Here is a 15,029-nt window from a genome sequence, read left to right as displayed (position 1 = left end):
GCTCAGCAGGACTCATGGGCCTCAGCAGCAGCCTCTCTGACCACAGGAGCCTCCCACAGAGCACAGAACACGTTCTTGACTCCGAGCTGAGTTGTGACAGGACTGCTGTGTGTACACTGTCTCCCCAGCTGGACCCTCTGTCACTTGAGAGCAGAGACAGTCAGACCAACAGGCAGTCCCGGGGCCTAGGACCCAAGAGGCAGCAGGCAACGGGCAGAGACGAAGGCGGGCCTGGAGCTTACACCCTGACCCTCCCACGTAGGAGCTGGTGCCCTCCGGGAAGCTGCCTAATCTCTGTGAACCTGCATCTGTCAAAGCAGACAAATAATGATGACTACCTTGAAAAGCGAGAAGGATCGGAAATAGCACAGGTAAAGGAACTGGCACTCGGTAAACACTTAAGTGTGTGCTCAAACACTCAGTCGTGTGCGACCCTTTGCGACTCCATGGACTGCAGCCTGCCAGGCTCCTCTGTCCATGGGGATTCTCCAGGCAAGAATACTGCAGTGGGTTGCCATTTCCCACTCCAGGGGATCTTCCCGACCCAGGGATCGAACCCGTGTCTCCTGCACTGGCAGGCAGATTCTTTACCACTGCGCCACTTGGGAAGCCCTAGTGAGTACTTACAACCAGCTGTTTTCATGAGGGCCAGCAAGAATGTTCAAACTACCACACAATAGCACTCATTTCACATGCTAAGCAAGATCATGAACAAAATCCTCCAAGATAGGCTTCAACAGTATGTGAACTGAGAACTTCCAGATGTACAAGCTGGATTTAGAAAAGGCAGAGGAACCAGAGATCAAATTGTCAACATCCGTTGGATCACAGAAAAAGCAAGAGAATTTCAGGAAAACACCTACTTCTGCTTCAATGACTACATTAAAGCTTTTGACTCTGTAGATGACAACAAACTGGAAAATTCTTAAAGAGATGGGAATACCAGACCATCTTACCTGCCTCCTGTGAAATCCGTATGCAGGTCAAGAAGCAACAGTTAGAACCAGACGTGGAACAACTGACTGGTTCAAAATCAGGAGTGGAGTGCATCAAGGCTATATATTGTCACCCTGTTTATTTAACTTCTGTGCAGAGTACATCATGCGAAATGCTGAGCTGGATGAAGCACAAGCTGGAATCAAGATTGCCAGGAGATATAGCAATAACCTCAGACATGCAGATGACACTACCCTAATGGCAGAAAGCAAAGAGGAACTGATGAGCCTTTGATGAAAGTGAAAGAGGAGAATGAAAAAGCTGGTTTAAAACTCAACATTCAAAAAACGAAGATCATGGCATCTGGTCCCATCACTTCATGGCATATAGAAGGGGAAACAATGGAAACAGTGACAGATTTTATTTTTTTGGGCTCCAAAATCACTGCAGATGGTGACTGCAGCCATGAAATTAAAAGACACCTGGTCCTTGGAAGTAAAGCTATAACAAACCTAGACAGTGTATTAAAAAGCAGAGACATTACTTTGCCAACAAATGTCCATCTAGTCAAAGCTATGGTTTTTCCAGTAGTCATATGCGGATGTGAGAGTTGGACCACAAAGAAGGCTGAGCACCGATGAACTGATGCTTTTGAACTGTGGTGTTGGAGAAGACTCTTGAGAGTCCCTTGGACTGTAAGGAGATCCAACCAGTCAATCCTAAAGGAAATCAACCCTTGAATATTGGAAGGACTGATGCTGAAGCTGAAGCTCCAATACTTTGGCCACCTGATGCGAAGAACTGACTTATTTGGAAAAGACCCTGATGCCAGGAAAGACTGAAGGCAAAAGGAGAAGAGGGCAGGCAGAAGATGAGATGGTTGGGTGGCATCACTGACTCAATGGACATAAATTTGAGCAAACTTCAGGAGATGATGGACAGGGAAGCCTGGCGTGCTGCAGTCCATGGGATCGCAAAGAGTCAAACACAACTGAGCAACTGAACAATAATAATAAGCAAGGCACAGGATCTGGAGTCTGAAACGCTGGTTTGAATCTTGGTTTTGCTAGTCACTTGCTACTTTAGGAAGTCCCTTCACCTCTCTGAGCCTCAGTTTCCTCATCCATAAAATGGAGACAAGACTGTCTCACTCTCACAGAGCCACGGTGAGGGCTGAGTGAGAGGCTGGGAGGGCAGCCCTGAGCAGAGCCCTGGGTTCACAGGAGCCTCGGTCCTGACAAACAGCTCAGGCTGTGACACGCAGGGTATAGAACTCCCCAGCTCCTCCCAAAGCTGTTCATTCTGCTGCAAACTCAACAATAATCCTGTTCCTCAGGCCCTAGGTCCCAGCGCCTGCCCCTGCCCACTGGTGTCTCCCAGACTTGGATACAGGCTTTGGAGCCAGACAGGCATGTGGGTATGAATCTTGGCCCAATCGCTTACTAGCTGTGTGATGTGTAAGGAGTCGCTTAACTTCTCTGTGCCCTCATCTGCTGAAAAAGAAAATGGGCCATAATCGAATCCACCTCCTAGTGCTGTTAGGATGATCAGGCGAGAATTCATCAAGTGGGTTTAGCAAAGTGTCAAGCAGCTGGCAAGAGCTTAATAAACACTAGCCGTTACTATCACTAGTGTTGTTTCTGTGGAACACTACATTCCAAACTGATTTATGCAGAGACTTGACAACACAACCCAGCTGTGAGTGAAGAAAGCCACAGACCCTCTTCAGGGACCAAGAGCAAAGTTCCTGGACCCCTCACTGGATTCCCAGAGGCCCTCCCAGGGCAGAGGGGAGCCCACACTTCTCCCCAGGGCAGGAAGAGAACTCCTGGCAGCATGCGTTGGCCTCCAGCAGCCAGGCCTCCTCCTCTCTAGGACTCTGAGAAAGAGGAAGTGAGGCTCTGGGCACCCAGCGTCTTCAGGCTTCTGGGAGCTGAAGGTGGAGAAGAGGAAAAAGGGCCACACTAGTGCAAAGGTGCCCCCCCGATGCTGAGTAAGGTCACCAACTGCAGGGTCCCAGACGGGGCAAAGGAGGCCTTGTGGGCATGCTGCTACAGGGCTGAGCCCCACGTGGGGTAGGGGAAGACGAGCAACTGTTTGCTTTTTCTCAGGCCAGACAGTGCTGACCAACAGCTGCCCTGGAGCTGGCCTCAGAATCTTCCTCAACCCCATTCCTCCGGGCACCCGTCACCAGTGGTAGCTTGTTAGTGCCCACAGCCAAGGCCACTAACCACGCCGACCACAAGGCTCAAGCCTCTTCACTTTCAGCAGAAGAAAACCACTTTCAGAGCACGTGGACATTCCCTGTTTCACTTGTACCCAAACACCCTGGGCTGGGACATGTGCCTGAGTTTTATCGACTGCACTCCTGAGTTTTATCGACTGCACTCCAACAGTACAAGGTGGGGCTGAAATTAGAACCCTTGTCCTCCAGGGCATTCATCTGTCCCTTCTTCCAGACACCAGCATCTGTGATGACAAGTTACTGCACAAGGCCCAGGGTTGCGGGTAAGGGAAATAGGGGTATGTACACAGAGGTGAGTAAATGTGGTTGCTTTGTTACTCAGTGCAGAAAACAGTTGTTGCAGAAATGAACGAAGCCCTGCCCTGCGGGAATCTAAGATCTCCTCCAGGGCTCTGTCTGGCGCAGGGTCTGCCCCAGGAAGTAAAAGGCACCCCCAGGGGGGAAACTAAAGCCCCCCCGGACGTGGTAATGAGTGGGAGGCTCCTTCTCGCTACATGGCTGGGAGAAGGAAACGAATCTCCCACGCCTTTCTCTTGACCAGGGGGCCTGCGCTGGGTCTCTTCACCCCAACCCCTGCCCCAGAGACACACAGCCCCAGCTCTGCAGGGTGAGCATGAATGGCTAGAGCTGAGACTGAAGCCCCATGGCTGGCGGGGAGGCCCCTGGGGCTGGCCATGAGCTACTGAGAGGTGTTAGTGAGGGGAGACCGAGCACCTCTATCCGCCCTGCTGGGCCCTGACGCTGCCCTCCCGATGCCCCACCTGCAGAGGAAACAGCTGTGGGTACCCAGCTCCCAGGCGTGACGGCAGCCAGGCTGTGAGCACCAGGGTCACTGTAATCTCCGCCTGACCAGTTCTGTTCCTGCTAGAGGTTTATGGAGCCCCATAGGCTTCCTGGCAGGCCTGGGGATACAGAAAGAGCTTGGCCTGGGGGCAGAGTGAGCAGAAGAAGTGGATAATTACAGAGTCAGTGCAGGAGGCACTGAGTCAAGTGCAATGACTCTGGGACCAGTGTGACCTTATTGTGAAACCTGGCCTGGCCCCTTGTTAGCCTGTGATTTGGAGAAAGCTGCTCAACCTCCTCGCTGGGTGATGGCAGTATTGACCTTATCAGATGATGATGCCAATGAGCGATGGAAAGATGTAACCCAGGGATGGGTCAATCAATGGTGTTACCAGTGTCTGTACTCAACACCATGAGACAAAGTGGAATACGTGGGGTGGGAGGCAAGAGGCAGCATTCAAGAAAGCAATGAGAAGAACTTCCCTAGTGGTCCAGTGGCTGAGAATCCGCCTTGCAATGCAGGGGACGATCCCTGGGTGGGGAACTGAGATCCCCTATGTTGCAACTATGAGCTCGCAAGCAGTGAAAAGATCCCAATAGGGGCAACACAGGTCCTGCGTGCTGCAACCTAGACCCGGCGCAAATATGCAAATAAATTTATTTATTTATTTATTTTTTTGCAAAGATCCGCGCCTGCGCAGTGGCGCCCCGCGCGGACTTTTCCTTCCCACGACCTTCTATCCCGCGCCTGCGCATTAAGACCTGCTCCCCGCAGGCCAGCAAGACTGTAAATCTAGTTAGATAGCTTTTCTTACCGACTGAGGTGGGGAAAATGGTTCGTAGTTAAACCCGTTGTCTCTCCCTTCCCATTCTGTGAACTATAAACCTTCCAACCCAACTGCCCCTACAGAGAAGGGACTCTTATCCTCGGGGTTTCCCTGGCGCTCGCAAATATGCAAATAAATTTAAAAATAAACATTTAAAAGAAAAGAAAGCAAGAAGGGATGAAGCAGCTGCAATGGATGGGAAAATGGGAAAGACAGAGACCTCAGGCTCTTGGGGTGGGGGGCAGAGCACAGCAGCAGAGGGGACCCCGAGAGTCAAAGCAGGAGCATGTGGTGCGGCTGGGGAGCTGGGGAGTGGAAGGAGGTGAGGAGGGAAGGCGGCCCGGACCCCGCCTTGATTCTGAAGGCCAGCGCGCCTCAGGGGGCAAGCTTTCAGGAAGGCAGGAGATGGTGTTTCCTGGTCATGACACTAAGCAGCACTGAATCACATGATGAAAAAAGGTATTCCCACTTTCAATTCTCTTTCACGCCTTGACTCCATCCAGGGCAAGGTCTCAGCTCACAAGCCTTCCTCACAGGCCTCAAAGTAACTGCTTTCCACAGGCAACTGTAACCACCAAGAATTCTGTAACACTGTTACGCTTTTGTCCTTATGATTATCTTCTACTTGGAGCAAGTGGCTTCTGCTAACAGGAGTGATACACATTTTCCCCTGGAAAAATACATCTAAAAGCAAGCCATTTACAGGAAAACTCTAAATAAAGGAGGGTACCAAGGTGAGATGCTGAAAGAGCAAAAACCACTCAGGTTGTACGTCAATGGCCGACCTTCAGGAAATGGGGCTGAGGGCACTGGGGAGCAGCCCACGTTCTGGGCTGGGGGCGGGGGGCCGGGTCTAACGTGGACCTTGGAGAGACAACCGTGACCGAAGGGAGAGTGGTCGGTGGAGCACTGGGCCAGTCGGGGTGGACAATGAGCTGTGTCTTCCCCGGGGCAGTGGGCTTCAGAAGGACCCCATGGGAGACATCCTGGAGACAGACAGGATGTGGTTTGTGACCTGCCGTGTGGCTTGTCTCTGTTGTGTGAGCTGTAACCGTGGCGAGGGGAGTGTCTGTCACCCGAATTCGGGTGTTTCCATGACCTCCCATCACACTGGGGGCTTTCAGGAGCAATACTGCCGCCTCCTACCTCTTCTCCACCTGCCCAGAGCCTACAGGTGGTCCAGATGCCGGCCTCCCCGGCTGTCAACTCAGGGGCTCAGACCAGGCTGGCCCATCAGCCCCGTCGGCCTGAGCCTCTGGGGTTTCCCCAGACTTCCACCGCTAAAACAGGGACCGTCTTGGGCAAACTGTGAGGCGCTGGCCACCCCACCCCAGACGGTCCTTAAAGGGCGGGAGCCCTCGAGCCAGATCCGGTGGGGCTGGAATTGCTGTCTACGGGGCCAAAGCGAGAAGGTCACACTGTCTGCACGGATGCAGGGCCCCAGTGACCAGCTCATGTTTATATAAACAACATCACCCGCCTCAGAGTCAGCCCCCAACCTTCTCGAAAAGGCTCAGTGACAGCACGGGCCAAGACCGCGCTCTGGGCTCTCCACGGCTCTGGGCGCTGCTGCCGCCACCACCTTCTCCATGACCACCGCTAAAGAGACAGCCAGTGGGAATCTGCTGTGCCTCAGGGAAGTCAAACTCCGCTCTGTAATAACCTAGCGGAGTGAGAATGGGTGGGAGGGAGACTCAAGAAGCGGGGGCACATAGGTACACGTGTGGTTAACTCATGCTGATGTATGACAGAAATCAAACCCATGTTGCAAGGCAATCATCAATCGATTAAAAGTAAAACATTTTTTGAAAAGGCTCAGTGACTTTGGTCCTTTTTAAGAAAATATGTTTCACCTTGAGGAAAAGCCGCCAGCTCAAGTTCAGAATTCAAAGGCCCCAAAGATGGTACCTTCCAGGCTGGGCAACTGTTCTCAAAGGGATGTTTCCAACCCTGACACTCAGGGGTCCACAAGACTGTCTCCACCCCATGCTCCAAATTCTCCGAAGCACCCCTGTGTCCAGCCAACACTGCCTGCTCAGAATCCACACCGGCCCCTTTGTACCACTGTCCTCTTCTCAGGCCCCACTGACACGGGGGGCTCCCCTCACACACCTCCCTATGTTTGAAGTCCACTCACACTGCAGGGCTTGGCTCATGGAAGCCTCTCCAGGAAGCCTCCCTGAAACCTCTCAGCACAAGACACTCCTGGTTCCTTCTATCCTCTTCCAAAGCCCGATCTCACCTGTGGCGGCCAGACGGGGCTTCCCCCAGGGACTGAGCCAGCCTGGAGATCCCCAGAAGGAGGGTTTACATCAGATTCATAACCCCCACCCCCACCTCCGTGCCTTCTCTCCCAGCAGTCAGGAGTCAGCATACAGAATTGACACATGAATGGCCAAACCGATGACATCTAATTGAGAGACATTTCAACCGTTTTTCCACCGGCTATTGAGGGAAGCAAGGAGGGCCTCACAGAGGCTGATGCATTCAGCCCCCACGTGCAGACAAAGTGAACAACACAGTCACCACCCAGGAAAGACTGCTGGGCCTGCCTGACGATTCTGAAACGACCCAGGGCCAGAAGCTCTGGGAAGGTACGACAAAGGTATGGCCCCACCGGGGTCACACAGGCTTCCCAGACACTTGAACTGAGACCTAATAACAAACAGCATGTGCCTGTGGAAGAATGGGATGTGTCCCAGCCACCATCCCAGAGGAGAAAACAGAGGATTTGGGAATCGAGGCTCCGGGGCCGTGGGACCCCGTGCCTTAGTTTCTGCAGCAGCCCAGCCAGCCTCATAGCTGCAAGGATCTGTAGGAATAAAGGATGGGACACACTCAGCACAGTCAGGCTCTCCCCGAACCTGGGGATTATCCTGGTCAGTACGACCCAAACAGCTCACAGGGAGGCCGGAGGACTCCAGGCAGCCAGACCTCCAAGGCCCAGGCTGAGTCGGACATTAATCCGGCCTCATTAGCCCCGACCTGGAGGGAGGAGAAACGGGGCTGCCTGCAACCAGCTGCCGGGTCAGACCCGGGACCCTGGAATGGTGGACGCTGGGAGGCTGAGTGGCAAGCGGCCCAGGGGTGCGAGAAGGAAGGAAGCTGGATGCAGGCCGAGGAAGAAGGCAACCGAGGGTGTGGCCGAGGACAGGCCAGGGCAGCGGGAGGAGACAAGGACAGACAGGCGTGGGCGAGCATGCCCTCGCCCCCTGCCTCCCGAGCCGCTCCAGAGCATCAGTGGAGCGACTTCCAGGACGGATGCCGCAGGGCTCTGCCCCTCGTGGGCTGCCAGGGCTCTTCAGAGGCAGCTGGGTGCTTATTTAAAAGTCTGTCTGAGAGTCACCCTGTTAGGGGAACGAGCCAACCACAACCGGAAACCCCCGAGGTGTGCAACCATCCACGTCACTGCTCAGCAGGAAGAAGCCAGGGTGGAGCAGGCTGAGATTAAGGCCTAGCGCCGGCGGTGCCCAGCCATCTGGGGGGGCAACCTGGGCAGCGCCTCCGGGAGGCCAAGGGCCACCTGGGTGCTGGCAGCACAGGTCCTCTGCGGCCATGCTGGCCTTCCTGCCGCCCCTCAAACACAGCAGTCTGCTCGCCGCTCCCAGCCTCTGCTTGTGCTGTGTCCAGGCCACATGTGACTGGCTCATCTCAAGTGCCACCTCCTCCTGAGGGCCGGCCTGACCACCTCATCTAGACCAGCCCACCCCCCACCCCAGCGAGCTCTCCTCAGACAGCAGCGGCGGCTCAACCCCTCATCTCTGCGGGTCTTTGTATCTTTGCTCGGAGGTCAGCTCCTTCACAAGGCCTTCCACCCCCCTATTTACAACTGTACATCCTCCCCCAGCTCTCACCCTGGCTCCCCGAGCTTCCTTCTCTGTCACAGCCTAGATGTTGGTCAACTGTCTTTCTCCTCCCACTGGAATGTCAGCTCCAAGAAGTCAGGGATTATCATCGGATTTGTTTGCTACTGTATCTAGAAAAGGTGCCTGGCACGTAGTAGGGGCTCAGTAAATGTTTGAGGAGTGAATGAATAAGTGTGTATGAATTTTTAAGAGTAGGGTCTCTGGTTAGAGTGCCTAGGGTCCTATTCGGGCTCTTCCACTTACTCTGTGACTTGTGACCATTTACTTAACTTCTGAGACACCCAAGGTAATTAATCAGTAAAAGGAGAATAACAACAGTACCTGCCTCATGGGATTACCAGGGGATTAAATATGATCACGCATATACAGAGGTGAACACAGAGCCTGGCCTCCTGTAAGTACTCAGGACTGCCCGGCTGCCAACACCAGCCCTCCCATGCAGGTATTTCTTGCTTATGCTCACTTGCTTATCCTCTGCTTCTTGCACTCTTAGCATCAGCTCCAGCTGGCCCTGCTCGCCCCCAGGCCCCCAGAGCCTAGCACACTGTGAGAAGAGAAAATCAGGCCTCCTCTCACATCAAGGAAGGTGCAGTTTGCAGGCAGAGCCGCAGCTGGAGCAGGAGCCTCACCGATCTGTTTCTCCAGGGCGGCTGCCTCACAGACGGTGGCTCGGGGCAGGATTCCGGGGTCGGTGAAACTTGTCTGCAGCAGGCAGCTCATGACGAAGAAAAACAGGATGGCAGCAATGATGGGGATGGCGAGGGTCAGGTGGCGGGCCAAAAAAGGACAGCTGGAAAAAGAGAGGGAAAGAGACATGAGCAGATACCCCGGGGGCTGCCTGGGGCACAGGGTTGCATCGCCAGGCAGGCGTTGTCATCCCAGTAACCACCACCATGGTCCTGAACGGATGCAGAGGTGCGGCCCCTGGGTGAGTGTAGCCACACACCCTTACGTCCTTACGCCCTGCCCTTCCGTGCCTAGAGCAGACATCACTAATTGATCCCTGCCCTTTCTCCCTCAGTGCCCGGCAGACGTGACCAATAGGTCCTGGCACTCAACCCCTGCACTTGGCTGCAACCTCTGAATCCTTCTACACACAGAGCTTCAGGCAGCCACCACCAATGAACTGGACCGTCACTTGAGATGACTCATCCATGACAACGTTCACTCATTTTTTCGGTCACGCCACATGTGTTTACTGAGGTCTTTTCAGTCTTCCCTGGTGGCTCAGGTGCTTATCCACCTGCAATGCAGGAGACCGGGGCTCAATCCCTGGGTCGGGAAGATCCCCTGGAGAAGGAAATGGCAACCCACTCCAGTATTCTTGCCTGGGAAATCCCACGGACAGAGGAGCCTGGTGGGCTACAGTCCATGGGGTCGCAAAAAGTCAGACACGACTGAGTAACTAACACAACAATTCCAGTCTTAAAGGCAATACCTTTAACAAGCAGCAGGGATTATGGCTGCTTGTGAGTAAGACAAGAGTTCCCCTGCTCCTTCAATGAGGCTCAGTCTAGTGGGGAAAACGGACACGTAAACAAAGAATTGCCACACAGGGTTTGCATGTTATAATGGGCAAGGGGGAAGTAGCAGAACAGTTAGGAAAGACTGGCTGGAGGAGAGAAAGCCTGAGCTAGGACCTGAATGAGTCGGGTCTGCCAGGTAAAGGGGGGCTGAGCGAAGAGCCTGGTCCAGCCACTGCCCCGTCACCCAAACACTGGCATCCCGGCTCGGTTCTATCAGGCCCCCTGACCCTGGTGAGCCCCAACAGCCCGAGCATGGGTCTAATGCTGAGGCCCACCCATACTATTAACCACCGTCCTACGTGGCCTTCCGTCCCAGAGCCAGAGTGGCCCCTGGTGGGCTGAGAAACTACTATCTGGGGATGACTGGCCGCTGGGAGGCCTGAGTCAGCCCAGGTTCCAGGAGCCGGCGAAGCAGCAGGAACAAACCTGTGGGTTATCTACACTGACTCTGGAGCCTCCCCTGTCGGAGGTTCTGGCCTCCAGAGAGACCCTTCCCTTCAGGAGCAGAGACCCAAAACGAAGGGCTCCCAGGGGGCCACATGCTGCTCCAAATACATCAGTGGTCCCCGGTCTGAGCCTCAAACGGAGCTGGGCCCTCATGTCACCCACGTGACAACTCAAAAATGTTCATGTACAACTAGACTTCTTGGGCGACGGAGAAGGCCTGAAGTTTGAGACTTGCAGAGCCCTCAGAGACAGCAAGTCCTGGCCCCCTGGTTTTACTGAGGGAGGACCCCAAAGCCCACGGGCAGATCCCAAGTCACCCAACCAGGCAATAGCAGGACGGGGGTCTCCAGGTTCCCAGCAAATGTTCTGTCCATTTCATTCAACAAATACATATATTTTCTATTGTACTGTAAAATAGTTACTGTATCGAGTGCCTACTACATACTAAGCCCTGTTTTTGGCACTCTGGGTACAACAGTGAGAATAAATTCCTGTTCTCATAGAGAGAGGCAAGAAGCTAACAAAAAGCCTAAGTACCGTATGTCAGATGGAGGTAAGTGTTTTGGAGAATAAGTCAGAGCTGAAGTGACAGGAAGCTGGGGTGCAGTTGCCTCTATTATAGAGATGGTCAGGGAAGGACAGGAGAAAGTGTGGGAGGGAGCCAGGTGGCTCTCTAAGGGAAAGATATCTCAAACCGTGCAAAGGCCCTGAGGTCGGCATGCACACGCTGGCCAGCGTGCCTGGGAGGGAGGGCACAGGGACAGTGGGAGGGGACGGGACAGGGAGGAAGCCATCACCAGGGCTCCGGCTCTTATCTAGACAGCCACGGGATATTCAGATCTGAAGTGGAATTAAAGGAGCCCTCTGGTTGCTGCGCTGGGCAGGAAGCAGGGCAGAAGCTGGGACGCCTGTGCAATATTGCTTCAAACCCAACAGAAGAGAACACCATTCACAGCAGGAAAGGTCCCTGCTGAGAGCCCTGGGAGAGTCCTCTCAGCCTCCAGGCCCTCACTGACAGCATTCCCCTACGCGGGGCCCCCACTGAGCCCCTACCCCAGTCCAGGCCCAGGTGAGCTCTCGGCCCGAACCCGGACCCTCTTGCCAACGCCACCAGTTCAGGTGAGGAGGAGCAGAGACAAAGAGGAGATGCTCTACCAGCCCTCCTGGAACCCAGAAGTCCTCGCTGCTGCTCCCTCTCTGGGGACAAGCCTGGCACCCATGAAGACATCCCCTCAGCCCAGAGGAAGTCCTGATTCTGAACGGACCAAATCCCACACTGCAGGGTCACAGGGGCCAGCCTGAGCAAGAACCACTTCCTCCTGCTTCAGCTACGGCCCTGGCTGGAAGGACCTGGTGGAGCCGGAGGGAGGCTGGAAAAGGCACTTTCAAAGGACCCACATGGGCCGGCTCAAGGAGGTGGATCTGAAACTCAGCCCAGGGGCCGTGCTGGGGGCTGGGGGAGCTTCCCCAGAGCTTCTGCTTGCTCATTATTCCAGAACTTTTTATCCACCCTGAGTCAGAAAGGCAAGCTGAAAGGGAGAAGCTAATTTGTAGAAAGTCCTCATCTTGCTTCAAGGGGAAGCCCAAGGTTGCAGAAACAGGACCTGGCAGCTGAAAGGGTACCTCGGGGCCCGTGTCTTTGCGGCAGCCCAACCATGGCCCTTGGGAAGGGTTTTCTGGCGATGACAAGTAATAGCAGCAGCCAGCTCTAAACACCTATTACCAGCTAAAAGCTTACGTGCCTAGATTCATGTCATCCTCGTGACACCCTGAGGGGGTGGGTAGTGTCATAAATCCTGTTTTATAGATATGGAAACTGGGGTCTGAGAAGCAAAGCGACGCCCCGAAGTCACTCACTTAGTGCCTGGTGGAGCTAAGATCTGAACTCGCTCTGCGAGCTGCAGAGATGGTGTTCCTGACCACCTGGGTAACTGAGTAAGACCACAAAGAAGGATGGGCAGCGGAGGAGGGAGAGGTGGGACTCAGGCAGCGCGAGTGTGTGAGCATGCAAGGAAATCAGGGAGCAGGCGGCTCAAGCTGGAGATCAAGGGTACAGTGGAAAACTTCTGATACAAAGATGTGACCTGGTACGTCCCTTCCTCCATCCCTTAAATGGAGAACCTGTGTGGGCCAGTACCAGGTCACTGGGGACATGAAGAGGTCAAATGCCCACGGAGGCAAATATGACCTGTCACACAGAAATACTCTGAACTCTTGAAAAATAACAAGACGCTGCAGCTGTTCCTGCTATGGAACCAGCCAGAAGGTGCTCTGGAGTCTTGGGAAGGGAAACAAAGCCAGGAAGTCAGGAGGTGGGGGCAGGGGCCTGGGAGATGTCTGGGGGACCAGAAGAGGCAGAGGGAAGAGCAGAAAGCTCTGGAGAAACTGAGGAAGGTGCTGAAGGGGAAAGGGGAGGTCTGGGAGGCCCAAAAATAGGTGAGGGTCTAGGGTGAGAACCACTGAGGGGAAAGTGAGGGGGTCGGGTCTGAGAGTAGAGATGACCAGGGGACCCTGGAGGGAATAGGGAAGATGGCTGGGGAAACTGGAGGTGAGAGTATATAGCCAGAGGCCAAGGAAGATACTCAGAAGTTGTCTGGAAGGGATACAGAGATAAGATGCCTAGAGGGGTCAGAAAAAAGCTGGTGGCAAGAGACAGTCCAGAGGACAGGTGAGGAGCTGCAGAGGCCTGGGGCAGCTTCTGAGACGGCAGAAAGGATGGACGTCCTGGAGGGACATGGGGGAGGGCGGTGTTCCTGGCCAGAAGCTGGCAAAGGCAGAGTGTCAGGGAAGGAGGGGGTACTAAGGGAGGGGCCGGGATGAGGCGGCTGGCAGGCAGGGACAAGGGGGCCAGCTGAGATGATGATCCACATGGGCACGGGGGAGATGCCGAGTCTGGGAGTGTTGGAGGGGACCAGGAAGGACAGATAGGGGATAAGCAAGGAGATGGGAGAGGCCTGAGGGCAGACTCTGAGAGGCACAGGGAAGATACGGCCAAGGAGGGGCTGGGAAAGGAGGGTGCCTGGCAGGTGCTGCAAAGGGTGGAGAATCGGGGAGGTGGAAAAAGACGGGGTGCCCTGCAGGCGACCAGAGTAGTTGGAGTGTCCATCAAGGCCTGGGGAAGGTGAGGTGAGCGGCAGGGGGCAACGGGCACCGGAGGGTACGCGGCGCCTCGGGGGGCGGGGGCGGGGACGAGGAGGGTAGTGGGGCGCCGCGGAACTCACTCGAAGACGAAGAAGAGGATGGTGGTGGTGAGGATGAGCAGCAGCGTGAGTGCGAAGACGCCGCCGTGGCCGGCCAGCATGAGGCGGCCGCCGCAGTAGAAGCGGTTGCGGCCCGGGAACACCTCCCACTTGCGCCGCGGGCGGCGGCCGAGGCTCCCGCTGCCGCTGCCGCTGCTGCTCCAGCGCGGCGCGGTGGCGGGCGGCGGGGGCCCGGGGCCCGGGCCGGGGGGCGAGGCGGGGCCGGGGCGGCGCGCCTCGGGGGAGGCGGGCGGCGGGGCGGCCCCGGGGCTGATCTGCTGGTACTCGCAGTCCTTCATGCGGCCGGCCGCGGACCTGGGCTCCGCTCCCCGCGGGCCGGCCGGGCCGCACGGGGACCGGGGCCGAGCGGAGGAGGTGGTAGCGGGGACGGCGGCGGCGGCGGCGGCGGCGCGCGCGCGGCGCTCGCTCGCAGGGGGCGGCCTCTCGGCCGGCCCGCCCCGCCCCGCCCCGCGCGGCCTCCCGCCGCAGCGCCCCCTCCGACCGGGCCCGGGATGGCGCTCCGGCCTCTCGGCGGCCCGGTCCTGACCCGCCGCAGGGCCCCGACCCCATCCCCCGCTGCCCGGATCGCTGCCGCAAGAGGACACGGCCGCGGAGGCGCGCTCCAGGACTCTCTGCTCTTTTGCAGTCTGACCATTTGTTGGGCGTCCCCTGGGTGCCGGGCACCGTGCCGAGCGCCGAGATTTGAGAGGTGATCTATTTCTGGCAATCTGGATTTCCAGGGCCAGGCTTCACCACCCATCTCTGAAGACTCACCGGACAGGCATCTCCAGGGCCGGCAGGGGTGGGCTAGGGACATAATCTGCTTGGAAGGCCAGCGGCCTGTTAATTACTGTCGTGAACTTCAAAGTGCCCGAGGAGTCTGTGCGGCACATCTCTGCCCGCTTCACCCAGCTCTGGCAATCTGGACCCAGACCCAGCTTTCCTATCACCTGATGGGGGGTGGATGTCACAGGGCCCCAGTGTTTTTCAAGAGTTCAGGGTGTATTCGTTTTCTATTGCTGTGTAACAAATTACCACACATGTAGCGGCTTGAAACAACACATCTTATATCTCACAGGTTCCAGGTCAGGGGCCCAGGACAGCTTAGCTGAGTCCCCTGCTTAGTCTCAGAGGGCTGCAGACAAGGTGTCAGCAAGGCT

The 15,029-nt window shown here is 55.8% G+C and overlaps 1 protein-coding gene across 4 annotated transcripts in view; it reads right to left on the bottom strand.

The window, feature by feature from the left end:
• ZDHHC18 (zinc finger DHHC-type palmitoyltransferase 18) overlaps window positions 1-14,278 on the bottom strand; it is a 28,689-nt gene extending 14,411 nt beyond the window's left edge. For 2 of the 4 annotated variants that reach the window (XM_043445025.1, XM_043445024.1), the window contains exons 1-2: window positions 13,852-14,278; window positions 9,287-9,447 (exon numbers count right to left, since the gene is read on the bottom strand). In XM_043445025.1, the coding sequence (XP_043300960.1) occupies window positions 9,287-9,447; window positions 13,852-14,168 (478 nt within the window). In that variant the 5' untranslated portion in view covers window positions 14,169-14,278. The remainder of the gene's footprint in view (window positions 1-9,286; window positions 9,448-13,851) is intronic. The other 2 variants (XM_043445023.1, XM_043445026.1) reach the window with 2 other exon arrangements.
• Window positions 14,279-15,029: the final 751 nt, after the last annotated feature.

This window comes from Cervus canadensis, chromosome 24, assembly GCF_019320065.1.
Source record: "Cervus canadensis isolate Bull #8, Minnesota chromosome 24, ASM1932006v1, whole genome shotgun sequence".
Taxonomy (NCBI): domain Eukaryota; kingdom Metazoa; phylum Chordata; class Mammalia; order Artiodactyla; family Cervidae; genus Cervus; species Cervus canadensis.
This window is presented reverse-complemented; position numbering and strand designations above follow the sequence as displayed.